This window comes from Ranitomeya imitator, chromosome 4 (assembly GCF_032444005.1).
Source record: "Ranitomeya imitator isolate aRanImi1 chromosome 4, aRanImi1.pri, whole genome shotgun sequence".
Lineage (NCBI taxonomy): Eukaryota > Metazoa > Chordata > Amphibia > Anura > Dendrobatidae > Ranitomeya > Ranitomeya imitator.
Genome location: NC_091285.1, coordinates 181242634 through 181261194, shown reverse-complemented (window position 1 = coordinate 181261194; position 18561 = coordinate 181242634). Strand labels below are relative to the sequence as shown.

The window sequence follows — 18561 nt, the reverse complement described above, 5'->3', positions numbered from 1 at the left end:
GGCAATAGTGAGTCGCCCGCCAGGGCCGTTGGGTACTCGGTACCGGGTTTGGTACTCACAGGGGGATGTCACGGTGGCGGCAACCCGGTCCATGGCCCTGGGCACCCATGTTAAAGGGAATGTTCTTAAAGAGGTTTTGAATAAAGTTTGTGCTCGTGACGCCATCTGTGGTGTTCAGTCAGTGAGGACCGACGCTGCTTAACGGGGTCCTCTGGGGTGATGTTATGGCAGCTAAGATGGTATAACTTCCCACAGGTGAAGTAGGTCCCAAGGGCTCCCGGCGTTTAGGTGAAGATGGTGAATAGAGCAGTAAAGAACAAGGATACAGGTTTGCAGTCTCCTTACCTGGTTTACTAGAGACTTCAGGTATACACAGTCCAGTGCACCAGATCACAGGTATAGGCAGGGTCTGGCCAGCTTGGAAGCAAGTTCAGAGTCCCCTGAGATGAAAGCCTTCCTCATAGCGCGGTGGTAATGTAGTCCCTTACTGCCTATGGCTTCTAGCAAGGTCCTCACAGTTCCTCTCTGTCCTCCATAAAGGTGGGATACAAACCCGTATGATAGGTGACTCAAGCCTTTTTATAGGGTCTCTATCATGACCCGGGCTCTATATGCCATTGTGCCTCCTGGGTGTTAGGGTGGACAGGTGATATCTAATCCAGCTGTCCTACCAGTTTCTTCTGTGCCTCTTAGAGTCAGATATAACCTCGGTCTTCCGGCTACCGGTGTCTGTGCTCTGCCAGGGAGGTAGCCCAGTCGCAGCTGTCCTCCCCAGATGTCACTCTCCTGTGATTGCTCTCCTGCACACTCTCTACAAACTGTTCTTTCCTTCTGTATGTCACTTTCCAGGAGCTGCAGCACCTCTGGCCGACCCCAGACTGCTCCAGTCTGCTGTCTGGCATTAACTGTCTCACTTTCCCTCCAGACCAGAATTTATATATATAGGGGAGCCACCCATAAGCAGGATCAGAGCTTCCCCTTCAGGCCTGGAGTGTGAACTGTTGCATATTTGTGTTTACCTGATAGAAGAGATCTTACCCTGTTTCCAAGCGTGACATCACTCTCCCCGTGAGGAAAGCAATGCCACTGTAACAACCAGGACCCTGGGGTGTTACACTAGCAAAGAAAGTAATGAGGCTGTCAAACATTGTTCTTTAATAGGGGGATGTTAAATATGTTAAAAATGAACAACCAACAAAATAGACATACAAATGTCATCTGAAATGAATTTGTATAACAAATGAATAATGGGACCACTGACGAGTATAGACAGCCCATATTATTGAATCTCTAAAATCTAAACAGTACAAAGATGCAAAAATCTTTACTATTATATCACTTTAGTCCCTTTCCAGTCATAGACATAATAATACAGCTATACTACTAGCCCTCTGCCATCTCGCTTCACTGGCCAACAGCTACTTCATGGACACAACTCGAAGGCCTTTGCCAAGAAAGCCAGATTACTATACAGTCTGAATACCAAAATGTCCCCTAAGACTTGCTAGGGAACTTGGAGTGGCTTATGCCAAGACTGTTCGTGGAAGCCCACTTAAGAGTTGTCAGAGTTGATTTATTGTTGAAATGGATCAAACATGTATTTAAACACATCCTATATATAGATGTAGCAAATGATAACATGATTCATAAACCACTATCTCGATACCTTGTAATAGAAGGTTATCTCACTTAAAGAGAACCTGCCATGTCCAGAAACACTATTTACCTGCAGATAAATAGTGTTAAAATCATCCCTGCTTTCCTTAAGGAGCCCTGATGTTGATGTCACCTGTATACTTGATATTATCACACCACCCAAACCCCTAATTAATTACTAAGTAGAAGGAAGCCAGATTTAAAACTTATTTATTTAGAAATATATCACATAAAAGACCTTCTTATAATCCAGGAATAGGCTTATGTAACGTTATGGTGGAGGTTTAGGAGGGGCTATGGAGCTGACAGGCTCATGTCCTTTGTTCAGGCTCTGCCTACGGATATCGGCCTGTATGGAGGCATTTTGGGCTTTCTTGGCTATGTCCAGTTGCTGAGAGCTTGTACTTAAACATGAAGTTCTAAGAAAAAAAATCCTAACACTTTGTCTCCATCTCTTTGTAAAAACTATTTTATCCGAATGTATATAATTACACTGATAAAATTAGCAATGAACATTTTCAATTGGACTTTTCAATGTAGCTTTCATTTTTATGATTGTTTTTATTTTTTCTTATTTTAGGAGTTGTCTGCCCGGTTAGTTTCCATTCAAGCACAGAATGATGTTTTTATTATCACCTTCAAAACTATAGAGGAAATCTGGAAATTTACTACATATCTCTCACTTGGTAATTGCAGCATTTGTAACAAACTGTCTAAATTTCCTTAATTCACTGATCAAGTGACCTGTTCTAGCCCCTGACCCCCATGTTTCACGACAGACACAAAACATGGTGGGATTGCCTGGCAAAGCGGGCAATCTCCGCATGTTTTGCAGTTGTCTAACAGCTGTGAAAAATGTGGCTGTGGGGACGTCAACATCTCACTCGAGCACCCGCGATGCTCTGTGCATACCCAAGCACTCTAGGCAAACTCGAGTAACGAGCACTTGCGCTCATCACTAGTTACCATTGGTCGGATACCCAGCAATCATTACGTTATCCCACATCCTTTAGTATGGGATAACGTCAGATTCTGGAAATTATCCTTTTATGTCAAATACAATTGATTTTTCACTATATATGTTTAGAGTTGTATACATGCCTGTGTAAAACTCATCATAAAGCGTAACACTACCTTTTTCTGGTAGTGGCTTAGAGGAAGATGCCTGTAGATTCTCTCTTGTTCCACCAGATGGCACAATATTTCCATTCATCACACCTCACTTTGCGTAATCATTGCTATTGATCTAATCTATTATTTTGTATTTTGTTTTTTATTGAGAAACTGAGCATCATACAATGTCATAATTAGCAGTATAGTTGTAAAGGAATCCTCTATGCTAGCTTGGCACTGATATTTATAAATGAATAAATGAATAGTGAATATATTATTATGTTCTACTAGGTATTGTGGCTTGCACTCTGGAACATCTGCTCTTTGATGAGAGATATTGGTTGAATTCCGCCTTGGTGGAAGACACAGAAATACAAGTATCTGTAAATCAAGATGAACTGGCAACATTGTATCTTGGTTTGCTCCTTCAAGAAGGTAAGTGAAATCACTTAAAGGACTCGTCTTATCAGAGAAAACATCTTTTAAAATGTAGGTCAACCAGCTTACTACCTTGGGTCCTGCACCCTACTTTTTGCTAGGGAAATCTATGGCCAGTCAGATGTTTCTAATATGTAACATGACATTCAGATGACAGGTTGTCTTTGCAATAAGAGGATTGCTTGAGTATAAATGAACAGAACCAGTTCTTATAAAGTATCTTTTCGGTCTCATAAAGGATGGTTCCTAGTGAGGCACCTACCTCTGACACCCATTTGTCCTAAGATAACATAGGGACAGTAATAGTCCCCTTGAGATGACCCATTCACGCGTTCAGAGTGGAGGTAATTAATCAATGTAAGTCTATGAGAGCCTCATTCTGGCCTCGTTCTGGCTCTCATAGACTTGCATTGGGAGCTCGTGACGTAACATCTGACTTCTGGCCAGTCAGAAAGTGCACTCACAAGATGTTGACATGGGACCGGAGCAGCACCTAAAAACGGTGAAGACGCCAGAGGGTGTGTATATGACCGAGGGCAGGGGACTTATGTTTAAAGCATCACTCCAGTGGTGAAAAAATGCCCATTTGCATGGTATAGCTTTCCTACACTACCCGTAAGCAATAGTCAACCTAAAGGACTCCTAAGCACCAAAAGTGAGATCTCTTATCAATCTGTGTGAGTAGGCAGCAAGCTGCACCCTCTATAGTGTGTATTTCATATCCTCAATATGCAATTAATTCTAAAAGGGTAATTCTCAAGTTTTAAAATTACATTTTATGATTGCCAGGATCTGACTGAAGGGACCCCCACCAGTTCGAGAACCAAAACTCTGAAGAGCTTCGGTAGATCATGTGCACTGCTGCTCCATTCATTATTAATCGGACTTCAAGAAATAGCTTAGCACTGCTCTTGATTGATGTTGGGCATTCCCATAAGAATGAATTGAGCAGTACACCTGATCAACCATTGCTCGAATTCACATGCCCTGGTTCTCAGATTGGCAAAGTTCCAGCGGTGAGACCCCTAGTAATCGGGCTCTCAAACTTTAGAAAACCCCTTTAATTCAGACCAAAGTCAGCTAACATTTATTGCTCTGTTGTAGCTTATTGAAAGTCAAAGAGAAAAATGTTTTCATCTTGTGCATTGAAGGGTGCTTCTATGCAAGAGCCGTGGTACATGATGCTGGTGCACAAGTGGAAGAGGAGAAAGAATTCTTAGCAGTGTCTATAAACGATGTGGTATATGTTAAAGACGTTGGTGACGAGTCATCATGGGAAGGACAGTCATTAAGCACAGGAGAACGAGGCTTACTGCCCATTATAGCAGTGGAGCCACTGCCACATCCTTTCTACCAGTAAGTGCTCTTCAGTGTTTCATGATACACAAAGGAAATGAGCCGCATATTGTCCCCTTCCTCATAAATAGGTATTGTTGGAGGATGCTTGTAAAAACAAACATCTTTCCAACCTACTTTTTATTAAAATTTGCCCCCCTCTCTCCTGGTAACATCAATTTTCATTTTCTATTGTTTGTTGCTTGTTGTAAGGAGATTGGCCACCTCCGCTGAGTAGAAGCGGTGATCGAACATGTGCAGTGCACAAAAGCTTTTTACTGTTGAGAGTGAAAACACTGCGGTGAGACTAGATGGGATCTCTGGAGCATGTTTATAGCAAAATTCAGTCACCTTAAGCTTCCGATGCTGCAGAAGCAAAGCTATCTGATATAGCTACTAGTTAGTTTGGACCAGCAACACAACAGTGCTGTTGATTTGAATAAACCTTTAACTTGAATGTGTACCACCCATAGGTATAAATTGGACTAAACAGGCTAAATTTACCTGAATTCTGGGACAAATTCATGTGTTTTAGACATCCTCCATTAAAGGTTTCCATATAAAGTGACTGCGTATTGCTAAAATATTTCCACCAGGAATGAAAACTCCACGGCACTCACCAAACATTGTGAACTTAATCCATAACTTTTTATTAGACAAGAAGATGCACCAGCCATGACAGTGAGAAAGATACAAGCAGTCAGCCCGTGGCCATGATGGTCAGATGGTGCTTTCTCAAGTGAGATGGCCGTAGACTGACTGCTTGCAACTTTTTCCCTGTCTCTGCTGATGTGTCTCCTTGTCCAGTTAAGCTAAGAATTGGATTTGTGACGCTTGGTGAGACTCGTGGAGTTTCTTTTCTGATGGAACTTGTGTATGTTGAATTTCTTCACTGAGCACCACCAATGTGTTGGAGAGCTCAATTTTATCATAACTGTATGCTGGACAGCACATAATCAATAATTGCTATTTTGTTGTTCTGGAACTATAATGTCACTTTAGGATTGTGGGGTCCAATCTCAGGGCCTCACACAAAGACTGAGAATAAAGGAAATGCAGAGCAGATGCAGTACTATATCCATTTCTAACTCTTCCTTCACAGTTGGGTGGCAAGAAACATCATTGTTTAAGGAGATGTTAGAAGGGGATGCAGCGCTATGTCTGCAGCTGGCCCCAGTCACTCAAGTACTGCAGCGCTTACAAAAAAGCAATCAATTTAAATAAGTAAAGTAAAAGACTTCAATGTCTACGACCAAAGAGTTCCAAGAGTAAAAGAAAGACAGCTATAATGTTACCCTAAAACATTTTAAAAGCTTTTCGCTGAAGGGGTTATTTGGTTGAGAAGAAAAACATCCTGGAAATGATATCTTGACAGAGTGCTCATCTCAACAATCAAGTGATGAGATCTTGGTGCAGTAAAAGAAGGTAAAGCCAAGTTATGTACAGTAGATTTTCCGAAAACACTAAAAGACTAAGGCTGGTCACATATTAGAATATTGTTGACTGACAGCTATCTCTCCCGACACTTCACTATACACTAGAATGCTCCAGTTTGGCCATGCATATAAATGTTATTATCAGTACAACGAGAAAATAAGCTGTTGCCAGATTTCACCGGTGACAGCTAATCTCTTCGAGAACAAAAGAATAGAAAAATTTAAATCAAACTGCCCAATTCTCAACACCCAACATCTGTAATTGAGGGGAGAGTCAGGAAGTTTCCTTGTACTTTAGAATAGATATTCGTCCAGTCATGTCAAGGTTGGCAGATTAGTCCTACCTGAAAACAGGGAGGAACTTTTTTGTATTTCCTACCAGATAATCTTTTTAACCCTATTCAGCAGGGGCTTTACAATGCTCAGTGTGGCACATATGTAATAAAGGGTAAGTAGAGAAGTATTAATCCTACCCGAGGCTGCACTTTGCGTCCAAGTTTCATATATGTGTTCTGCTTCTTTGTTTTTTTGCTGATAGAACATGCACCCATTTTAGACAATGGAACTCTGCATGTCAGGTTTTTGGTGGAGCACAAAAAAAATAGAGACCATGTCAGAATTTGGTCTAATTTGAGGACTGGCATTGCCTATTCAATGGAAAAAAAACATAAAAAAACAGCACATGGACGCCATGCGTGTTGTCAATTTTCTCTGGCTACTACTAGATGAAGCTTTGGAAATCTACAGGATTTTCTCATGCAATTAAAATGGATAATATACAGATGATAAAAGTGGATTTATGGATAAAAAAGGATTAATGATGGATCTAGCACACTGATGGAAATTGTTTTTTGTGGAAAAGAGAAATCACTAAAGTCTTAATGGATACTCACTTTTTTTCCACTGTAAACGTACTTACTAAGGGAATGTACACATAACGTCATATAGACGCCGCTGCAACCTTCGAATTTTCCGTCCCAGACAAAGCCACTTCAGGAAAACACTGGCTGCCTTTTTCTTGAAGCAGTTTCGTCATTATTCTTATGGCAAATCCACTGTTAATGTCTTTTACATGATATTTTCAATTATGGAGATCGGGCGGCTTTAAAGCCAAAGTAGCCTGAAGAATGAGCATATCACTTCTTTTAACCACTTTGGGGTTTCCGAAGTCTGAAGTTTTTAAAGGACATCACGTAAGACAGAACTTTTTCACAGCATTGTGGTTTTGACATTGCTATGCATTATGTTAATTTCATGGGGCACTTTTTCAGGAGGATTCCAAGAGGAACGAGTCTGAAAGAGACGCCATGTGAACATACCCTTATGATTTTGTTTTTCCTGTAAGCTAAATAAATTATTGCCATGAACGTCTTTGCTGCCCTGATGATTTCCTAATGAATCAGTGTAGACAAAGTTTTTCTATCGGCTGCTATACTTGGGCTGTATTCACACACAGCGGATATGCTCGCGGCAGCCCTTCAACTCCTCATTTGTGAATCACTTAATTTTGCAGGGAAACAACTGTTTTACCTGAAATTGGTCACGTATTTTCTAATAAGAAGATATCGGTATGATTATGACATAAATTATTTCTCTAATTATGTCACTTTTCCTATGACTAAAGACATTTGGTAATATGATAAGTTGGGATAAACGTGCTAACTAGTTTTAATATTTTTCTTTTAGATGGTTTCTGAAAGCATACCCAACGTCCTGTAACGTGACCGAGCAGAACTGTCGGAACATTACATCTCAGCCAATAGGTAAAGTTCCTTACCGTACCACACACAGACATGCTATTGTTACACTTGTGTGTATCAGTTACTCATAGCACAATATCCCTTTGTACAGCTCAGAATCACCATGTCCCAGCAGTGAAGTCTACCAGGAATGTTTGTATAGTAAAATACTATGAAGATGTACTAATACACATTTGCATTGAAATAAAGACTAGCAAATCCCTTATACTGACATACCCCCTTTACCAATGAAGTGGTTATTATGATCCATTGTATCAGGTTGTCTGCTTTTTATAACATCTAGCTTACCGGTAATCATTATTTGTCCTTCTTCTCAACCAGTCATCAATATATCGATAATTCGATAGCAATGAAAAGTTTATTCAGTATCTGTTCTCAAAGTTGCCAAATACAGCTTATATCTGTTCATTGGTGGCTGTGGACCAGTCAATATGAAGATAACTGAATTTGTAATTCGCTAGTGAGATATCATGATGTGTTACCCTTGTTTGGTTTTTTTACATAGCGCTACAGCTAGGCCTCCTGCTTTATGATTTTAGGTTGAGCCATCTGGAAAACACACTCCTCATTAAAACCAAGTTCCCACTCCGTGACTCTCACTGCCCAGTGACGTTATGGCGTTAATGAACACAGAGTTTGACCTTAGTTAATAAGGAACTATAGACATCCTATATAAGGGGAGACACGAGAGGTGGATGGTAACAATTGCTTTAGTTATTCGGACCGGCCATAGTGTAAGGCTCGGGTGTTCATGTAAAGCTGCATGAACCAGTTAACAGCCTAAATATGTAACAGTACAGACACAGAGGGCTATTAAATGCATAAAGTGTATGAGAACATGATGCGAGGAACCTGATTATGGTTTAAGTTTTTTGAGTGGGCCACTGAGGAATAGTTAGGTTAATGTGTTGAGGCGGTTGGCCAGTCTGGACAAATGTGTTTTTAGGGCACGCTTAAAACTGTGTGGATTGGGGGTTAATCATATTAACCTGGGTAGTGGATTCCAAAGAATCGGCGCAGCACATGAAAGTCTCGGAGACAGGAGTGTGAGGTTCTGATCATTGAGGATGCTAACCTGAGGTCATTAGCAGAACGGAGAGCAGGGGTAGGGTGGTAGGCTGAGAACAGGTATGAGATGTAGGGTGGTGCTGAGCCATGGAGCGCTTTGTGGATGAGCGTAATAAGTTTGCACTGGATTCTGGAGTGGATGGGTAACCAGTGTAATGACTGGGAGAGGGGAGAAGGGAGAGTTTGGTAAGAGGGAGGCCGATTAGTAGAAAGTTACAATTGTCCAGACGAAAATGAGTAAGAGAAACAGTAAGAGTTTTTGCAGAGTCGAAAGTAAGAAAAGGTCGAATTCTAGAAATGTTTTTGAGGTGCAGATATCTTGTATATAGTCAGGAGATGACCTTAATAGAACCCCCGTAAAGTCCCCTGATGTCCTTTAAATTGTAATGGTTTAATAATAATAATAATTAATAATAATAATTTTATTTATATAGCGCCAACATATTCCGCAGCGCTTTACAAATTATAGAGGGGATTTGTACAGACAATAGACATTACAGCATAACAAAAATCACAGTTCAAAATAGATACCAATAGGAGTGAGGGCCCTGCTCGCAAGCTTACAATCTATAGGAAAAAGGGAGACAGGAGAGGTGGATGGTAACAATTTCTTTTGTTGTTTGGACAAGCCATAGTGAAAGGATGGGGTGTTCATGTAAAGCTGCATGAACCAGTTAACAGCCTAAGTATGTAACAGTACAGACACAGAGGGCTATTAACTGCATGAAATATATGAGAACATGATGTGAGGAACCTGATTAATTTTTTAATGAGCCACAGAGGGATAGTTAGATTAATGCGTCGAGGCGGTAGGCCAGTCTGAACAAATGCGTTTTTAGGGCACGCTTAAAACTGTGGGGATCTTATTAAGCTGGGTAGTGCATTCCAAAGAATTGGCGAAGCAAGTGAAATGTCTTGGAGACGGGAGTGGGAGGTTCTGATTATTGAGGATGCTAACCTCAGGTCATTAGCAGAACGGAGAGCACAGGTAGGGTGGTAGACTGAGACCAGAGAGGAGATGTAGGGTGGTGCTGAGCCATGGAGTGCTTTCTGGATGAGGGTAATAGTTTTGTACTGGATTCTGGAGTGGATGGGTAACCAGTGTAATGACTGGCACAGGGTAGAGACATCGGTGTAGCGGTTGGTGAGGAATATAATCCTGGCAGCAGCATACAGGACAGATTGGAGCGGGGAGAGCTTGGTAAGAGGGAGGCCAATTAAGAGAGAATTACAATAGTCCAGACGAGAATGAATGAGTGAAACAGTAAGAGTTTTTGCAGTGTCGAAAGTAAGAAAAGGGCAAATTCTAGAAATGTTTTTGAGATGCAGATAAGAAGAGCGAGCCAATGATCGGATGTGGGGGGTGAAGGAAAGCTGAGAATCAAGGATGACCCCAAGGCAGCGGGCATGTTGCTTGGGAGTAATGGTGGAACCACACACAGAGATGGCAATGTCAGGCAAAGATAGGTTAGTAGAGGGAGAGAACACAAGGAGTTCAGTTTTTGACAGGTTCAGTTTCAGATAGAGGGAGGACATGATGTTAGAGACAGCGGGGCAGCACGGTGGCGCAGTGGTTAGCACAGCAGCCTTGCAGCGCTGGAGTCCTGGGTTCAAACCCCACTAAGGACAACATCTGCAAAGCGTTTGTATGTTCTCTCTGTGTTTGCGTGGGTTTCCTCCGGGTTCTCCGGTTTCCTCCCACATTCCAAAGACATACTGATAGGGAATCTAGATTGTGAGCCCCATCGAGGACAGTGATGATAATGTGTTCAAACTGTAAAGCGCTGCGGAATATGTTAGCGCTATATAAAAATAAAGATTATTATTATTAAGACAATCACTGGTGTTTTCTAAAAAGGCGATATCAGACGAAGAAGTGTATAATTAGGTGTCATCAGCATAGAGATGGTACTGGAAACCAAATCTACTGATTGTTTGTCAATAGGGGCAGTATACAAAGAGAAGAGGAGGGGGCCTAGGACTGATCCTTGAGGAACCTCAACAGTAAGGGGAAGATGAGAGGAGGAGGAACCAGCAAAAGACACAGTGAAGGAGCGGTCAGAGAGATTGGAGGAGCACCAGGAGAGAATGGTGTCCTTGAGGCCGATGGAGCGGAGCATAGTGAGGAGGAGCTGATGATCCACAGTATCGAATGCTGCGGACAGATCCAAGAGAATTAGCATGGAGTAGTGACCATTAGATTTAGCTGTTAGTAGATCATTAGAGACTTTAGTGAGGGCAGTTTCAGTAGAGTGTAAAGAGCGGAAACCATATTGAAGAGGGTTGAGAAGAGAGTTATCTGAGAGATAGCGGATAAGACGGAGTGGACCAGGCATTCGAGGAGTTTAGAGATGAATGGAAGATTAGAGACAGGTCTATAATTAGCGGCACAGTTTTAATCGAGGGATGGTTTTTTAAGTAATGGGTGTATGATGGCATGCTTAAATGAGGAGGGAAAAATACCGGAAGATAGAGAAAGGTTGAATATTTTTGTTAGGTGAGAGGTGTCAGCCGGGGAAAGGAACTGGAGGAGATGTGATGGAATGGGGTCACTGGTACAAGTGGTCGAGTGAGACGATGCAATGAGCCTGATTACTTCTTCTTCTGTAACTGGTTCAAAGTCAGAGAGTGATCTGGATGCAGTGGGGGAGGGAGGACAGTTCATGGTATGAAGGGATTGGGAGATAATTTCCGGTCGAATGTGGCCAATTTTTTCTTTTCAAGTAATTGGCCAGATCGTCAACGCGGAGATCCGTGGTTGGGGCCTGCACTCTTGGGTTGAGTAGGGAATGGAAAGTGTCAAAGAGACATTTAGGGTTATTGGACAGTGAGGTGATGAGAGTGGTAAAATAGGTTTGTTTGGAGAGGTGAAGGGCAAAGTTGTATGTTTTAAGCATGAACTTATAATGGATGAAATCTTCGGGTAGATTAGATTTTCTCTACAGACATTCGGAGCACCTGGAGCACCTCTGTAGGAAACGTGTTTGCAGCGTGTGCCACGGTTGTCGCCATCTGTGCCGAGTTGTTCTATGTACAGGAGGTGCAATTTCATCCAGGGCACTTTGGAGGGTTTCATTGTAATGCTTCAGTGCAGAATCAGGACATGAGATGGAGGAGATAAGGACCAATGAGGACTGCAAACTCTGCATAAGTTTCTGGGTGTTAATGGCCTGTATGTTTCTATAAGTGTGGAAAGTGGGGCTGACCTGAGCGGGATGGCAGTTCTTGATAGAGAATGAAAGAACATGGTGGTCAGAGAGCGGGAGAGGGAAGTTTGTGAACTCGTCCACTGAGCAAAGTCGGGAGAAGACCAAGTCGAGGGAGTTTCCGTCTTCATGTGTTGGAGAGTTAGTATGCTGCGAGAGGCCGAAAGAAGAGGTTAGAGATAAAAGGTGAGAAGCAGATGTGGAGAGGGGAAAAGCAATGGGGATGTTGAAGTCACCCATGATGAGGTTGGGGATGTCACAGGAGAGAAAGTGTGGAAGCCAGGTGGTAAAGTGTTCCAGGAACTGATGAGAGGGGCCGGGAGGACAATACACCACCGCCACTCGCATGGAGAAGGGGATGTAGAGTCTGACAGCATGGACCTCAAAGGAAGGGAAGACAAGTGAGGGTACTTGGGGATAACTTGGAAGGTACATTTGGGTGATAGAAGCAGACCAACTCCTCCACCTGCTCTGTTATCCGATCTTGGGGTATGAGAAAAGTGTAGTTCACCATATGAGAGAGCAGCAGCAGCAGTGGTGTCTGACTGCTGGATCCAGGTTTCAGTAAGAGCCAGGAGGTTAAGAGAATCAGAAAGGAAGAAGTCATGGATGAATGAGAGTTTATTACACACAGAACGAGAGTTCCAAAGGGCACAATTGAAAGAGGCAGAAGGCATGGTTGGAATATTAATAAGGTTAGAGGGGTTTCTGAGTGTAACAGTTGTGAGGTTTGACTGGCTATAACATGGGGGGCCGGGGTTGGGAGAAATGTCTCCTGCGACTAGGAGAAGGACATATGGTTTCATATGTCAAGATTTTGATTAAAGAAAGTGCTTTAGTGGCTTGCAACATGACACTGCAAATATGATGTGCAAATCAAAATGATTTCATCTTGGCCTAGCAAGTGTGATTTTAATCTCTTAAAGGGAATCTTTCAGATGGATTTCACACCATAAACTATTTATATATACTTGTAGCTCTTTCAAAGACAAATCCAGCAATACCTTTACATGGCCAGTCCTTTCATCTGTTACTGAGAATTCAGCATTTAAGATGATATGCAATTGAGGCTGAAGAAATATTTGTAGATCTGAAGCCTCTGTCACTCCACCTCTATTCCCTGCCCAGTGCTGCCTCCTTCTTGACTGACAGCCTCTTTAGCATGCCATGTGACTGCTGGTAAAGTAGCCGTCAGTCAAGTAGGACTTATGCGCTGTTGTGTCTTCATGAATATTATAATTGGGCATGCAAATTTTCTGTATTCTTGAAAAACACTTTAATATAAGGAACCTTATTGAAATATATTCAATATTTCTACAACAATGGGATAAATAGAACCATAAGGTTGTAGGACTTATATTTCTAATGAAAAGCTAATCATCCTTTATATTCATAGATTACTTAAAATGCATTGACCCTCTGCATAGTTTATAGAATCTAAAGAAAACCTGTCATGTACAAAATCCACTACTTTCCTGCAGATATAAAGAATATCTGCAGGTAAATAACGTGAAAATGCTGCCTTGCCGCGTTACTGAAAGCCCAGCTGCCAGGAAGAGATGAACTTATATTCTACTGAGAGCAACTTGCTTTTAGTCAAAGGGGTGTACACGGAGAGATTGCAGTCACCGTTTCCTAAACTGTGATTGGCGGCTGTGATCATTCCCCAGCACATCAATTGACAGCCTTCCCTGCACTCCGATATGCCACACACACTGCAAAGCAAGCTGTCAATCAAAGTTACGGAAAGTGATTACAACCGCCACTCACAGTATAGTGAGTGGTGACTCAAACCGCTATGTGCACTCCACGAAGACTGAAAGTGAGCGGCTCCCGGACGGATATAATCTCATTTCCTCCTGGTATCCACACTCCCAGTAAGGTGACTGGGCAGCTATTTAACACCATTTATCTACAGATTATCCCTATATCTGCAGGTAAATAGAATTTGTTTTTCACATGACAGGTTCCCTTTAAGCGTATAACGATGTCTTTATACAAGCAAGCATAAAAGACATTTTGTGTATACGATACACTGAAATGAAATCTAAATAACCGTGACTTTGTTTATGATGCAAATCAAATAAAAAATCTAAAACTCACTTACACTAGCGTAACATCATCTGTTCCTAATTCCTCTGGAGGTCAGGGGTAGGGGGAATGTCAAACTCCCAAACATTTGTGTAGTGACACGCAATCCATATATGTGGATATCCCTAAGATATTCTTCTTGCAGCTGGATCTGCTTTAATTATAGAGAGTGAAAGTATTGAACACGTCACCAATTTTCTAAGTAAATACATTTTTAAAGGTGCTATTGGCGTGAAATTCTCACCAGATGTCGGTAACAACCCATTCAATTCACACAAGCAAAGAAATAAAACCATAGATATCCATAAATTAAGTTATGGATAATGATAAGAAATGACAAAGGAAAAAATATTGAACACACTTACTGAAATGTAATACTTTGTACAAAAGCCTTTGTTGGTAATGACAGCTTCAAGACATCTTCTATATGGAGAAACTAGTTGCATGCATTGCTCATGTGTGATTTGGGCCCATTCTTCCGCACAAACACTCGTTAAATCCTGAAGGCTCTGTGGGCTCCTTCTAGGAACTCTGAGCTTTAGTTCCTTCTATAACGTCTCTACTGGATTAAGATCAGGTAATAGGCTGGGCCATACTAGCAGCTTTATTTTCTTTTGATGAAACCAATTGAGAGTTCCTTCATCTGTAAGTTTGGGATCATTGTCTTGCTGAAATCTCGTCCCTGGTTTCATCTTCATCATTCTGGTACATGGCAGCAGATATTTTTCAAGAATGTATCCGTACATTTATCCATTCATTCTTCCTTCAATTATACGAAGTTTGCCAGTGCCATATGCTGAAAAACAGTCCCACAACATGATGTTCCCACCTCCAAACTTTACTGTTGGTATGGTGTTTTTGGGGTGATATGCATTGCTTTTTGACCCCGAATGTGGTGTGTATTATGGAATCCAAAGAGTTCAATTTTGGTCACATCTGACCAGACTATATTCCGGTATTTCACAGGCCTGTCTAAATGTGGCTGAGCAAACTTTAAACACTCTTGAACATGCTTTTTGTTCAGCAATGGAGTCTTCTGTGGTGGGCGCGCATACAGGCCATGGAGGTTGACTGCATTACTAATTGTTTTCTTTGAAGTAACTGTACCTACTACACCTGCCGGTCTTTCTATAGCTCTCCACAGGTGGTCCTTCGCTCTTGGATAACTCTTTTGATAATTATTTTCACTCCTCTGCCTGAAATCTTGCAGGCAGCACCCGGCTGTGGCTGATTTATGGTGAAATGACGTTGTTTTCACTTCCAGATTATGTCCCCAACGGTGCTCACTGTAACCTTCAGTAGTTTAGAAATTCTTCTGGAACCAATGCCATCAGTATGTGTTGCAAAAATAAGCTTTCAAAGGTCTTTCTGAAAGCTCACTGGTTTTACCCATCATGAGATGTTTCTCGTGTGGCACTTTGGCAATGAGACTCCTATAAAACTCCTACAAAAATGTCCATCAGTTAAACCAGTTGATAATATTCTTCAAAAGTGGCTGGATTGCTTTCTAATTACTGTTAGATTTCAGCTGGTGTCAGAACTTTCCATGACTTTTTGCACTTCTCTTTCTTCATGTGTTCAACACCTTTTCGATGTATCATTAATCCTAAGTCATTTGACAAGGCTCATTAAAGGGTCGATATTGACTTTTAGGATTGCTACTTCCAATAGGCGGCACTAGAGTTCAAATCCTTTTCCTATCTGAAAAGGCAATTTGCTCCAATTTTAAGCACTGATGAGGGGCAGTACCCCGAAACACAGTGTCTACAAATTGAGATTCTGGTTTGGCTTTTATCCTAAGTCACATGGCAAGACTTGTTAAAGGGTCAATATTGACTTTTAGGATTGCTACTTCCAATATATGGCACTAGAGTTCAAGTCTTCTTTCTCTCTGAAGAGACAATTTGCATATTTCTCCTTATTACATATAACTTAATTTCTGGACATCTATGGTTTTCTTTTGCCTGTGTGGATTGGATGGGTTGTTACCGACATCTGGTGAGAATTTCATGTAAATAGCACCTTTTGAAATATATTTACTTTAAAATTGGTGACGTATTCAATACTTATTTCTCCCTATGTACTGTATATAATAGGAGCAATAAAAATTTTGAAATCCTATTTTGAAGTAGTTTCTACTCGAGTTTTCTCTAAATAGCTCTACCACAAGTTGGGGAAATGGGGGTAGTGCAACTGTTCTTATGGCTTAGTAGGCACCAAAAACTGCCACCAAGGCTGCCTGCTAATGGTCTACTAGTATTTATATTTTTCATTCTGGAGCAGGTAGAATTATACTGTTTGTAACAAATTACCTTATCGTATTAATATATTGGTATAATACCCGTGGAATTTCTATTTCCCTTCAGGATTGGGGCAATGCACTGCTAGGGAGAACCACTCAGCCACAGAATGGGATGAGCTCAGCTACTGCAGGGGAGACGCCATTGAAGTTGTTGGCTTCTTTGTCCCTGGACTCAAGTGGTTTGTGGGGAAATGTCCTTCAACTGGAGCCACTGGTTTTGTCCAAACGAAGCATGTTGATCCCAACTGCTTGAAGCCTTTGTAAGTACGACTACTTCTCTATTACTGAAATGAGCTACGAGGTTAAGGCCAAGTTCAAGTTTTTGGTCCAAGTGAAAAAATGGATCACACTCGGACTAATGATGAAAAATGGAGCGGTATAGATGAGAGATTTTCTTTTTCACTGAATGCATGTGAAAAAATTGAAACATGCATTAGTTTCTTCCATAAATTGGATAAGACTCCCCCTTTCAAGTCTATGGGTACTCAAAAAAAATCTGATGCCATAATTATAATTCTTATAACGCATGAAGCATATACAGTATGGACTATGCTGTATACAGAAATCATAGGGCCCCTGTTACAGTATAATCTGTAACTTCTAAATTGGTGGCCGGGGCCTACGATCAGTTATTTTTGTCTTGATTATGAAAGGTCAGATTTATGATTTAAAGGGAAAGTTCTGGATTTTTGGTTACTAAGGTAGCATGTAAAGTGAACCCGTCAGCCGGACTTCATCATTACACTAATGCAATCAGTGCTTGTAAATATTTTCTCAGAGCTGCAACTAGAAACAGAAGTTTTAACACCACTATGTGTAGCTCCCAATAGAGATCTGGGTGTTGCTGCAGCTATGATTTTAAAAGGTTTGCTTATTTAATAAAGCAATGTTTTTAAAAATGTTTAGAATGGCATAAAAAGCAAAAAAGTAAAACTCACCCCATGAAACTCGACCGGGTAGCATTGGAATGAAGACAGCCAGAGATTGGTTAGGTATTTCTCCTTTTATCTGTTTAACCCATTCCAAGCTTTATTTAAGTCTCTTTAAGGCTTTCAGTATATTTCCTTGTTTCATCGATGTAAGATATGAAATATTTTTTCATGTTTTAATCTATGTTTTAGATTTGCACACTACTTCCTTCAGAAGATGATGTCTTATAAAAAAAAAAAACACGCAACATTAAACATGTAGTGCTAGGATTATCCACATGGTGGCGCTATGACTCCACTCTTACTTTCCGTATAATTAAAAACACTACTTTGGTCTATGATTTTAAAAACAGAAATTAAGTTTGTTGCTGTCATAAGAAAACAGCCCAAAATGTTAGCGCGCATGTATTGAAAATGTTTTAACTTTTTTGAGAAATATTAGCAAATGGTAACATTTCACATTTTTGTATTAGCCGGTGTGACAGGGATCCCTAAAAATAGTTTTCTGCAAAATCCTGTTTCTGATAAATTTTGCAAGGCTAGTTATTGTCACAGGCACAAACGATCAATCACTGATAGAAATCAGATCCTTTTCTAGTGAAATGCTGGTAATTCCATGCAAATGTTCAGCTCATATATTGCCAAAGCCATTAAATGAAAGTGACCTCATTAAAAGGCTCATAAAATAAAGATGATTTGCCTGACTGTTTGGAATGCCAGTCTAAATGGCAAATGAGATTATCCCTTTAATGTAGACATTTAATTGTGCCACTAAGTGGTCTAAGAGATCACACATGTAATGTACCAGAGCGCACATGGATTTACTGCATGTTTGGCACATCTGGATCATTTAGGTAAACTGTGAAGTTCAAAGTTATTGTCTTTCAGTGAAATGTCATCCTGAACGTAAATCTTACACACATGAAATAATAGCATGAAAGTAGGAACTACAAACTGATTGCCAGAAAACTAAGGACGGGAAATTCAAGAAGAGATAGAGAAAGGACAAGGCTTGTGAGAGTAAACAGGACCAGCGGGTATACTAATGTAGAGCACAGGTGTGATTAATATTCCCATAGTTTTATTATGCCTCTCAGTTTTTAATCATTCTACAGATGTATTCAGTATTCGCATATTATGACTGTGAAAGCTTTGTACAGTCTTTACCATTTATACTTTACAGCTAACCGTAATGTGCTTTTAGATCCACTGAACCTTCACCTGGTA

The 18561-nt window shown here is 40.9% G+C and overlaps 1 protein-coding gene across 5 annotated transcripts in view; it reads left to right on the top strand.

Annotated features, from left to right (window-relative positions):
* SH3TC2 (SH3 domain and tetratricopeptide repeats 2) overlaps positions 1-18561 on the top strand; it is a 103280-nt gene that overhangs the window by 34756 nt on the left and 49963 nt on the right. For all 5 annotated transcript variants that reach the window (XM_069764131.1, XM_069764133.1, XM_069764132.1 and 2 more), the window contains 5 exons: positions 2237-2342; positions 3061-3204; positions 4359-4563; positions 7665-7741; positions 16470-16665. In XM_069764131.1, coding sequence (XP_069620232.1) covers positions 2237-2342; positions 3061-3204; positions 4359-4563; positions 7665-7741; positions 16470-16665 — 728 coding nt within the window. The remainder of the gene's footprint in view (positions 1-2236; positions 2343-3060; positions 3205-4358; positions 4564-7664; positions 7742-16469; positions 16666-18561) is intronic.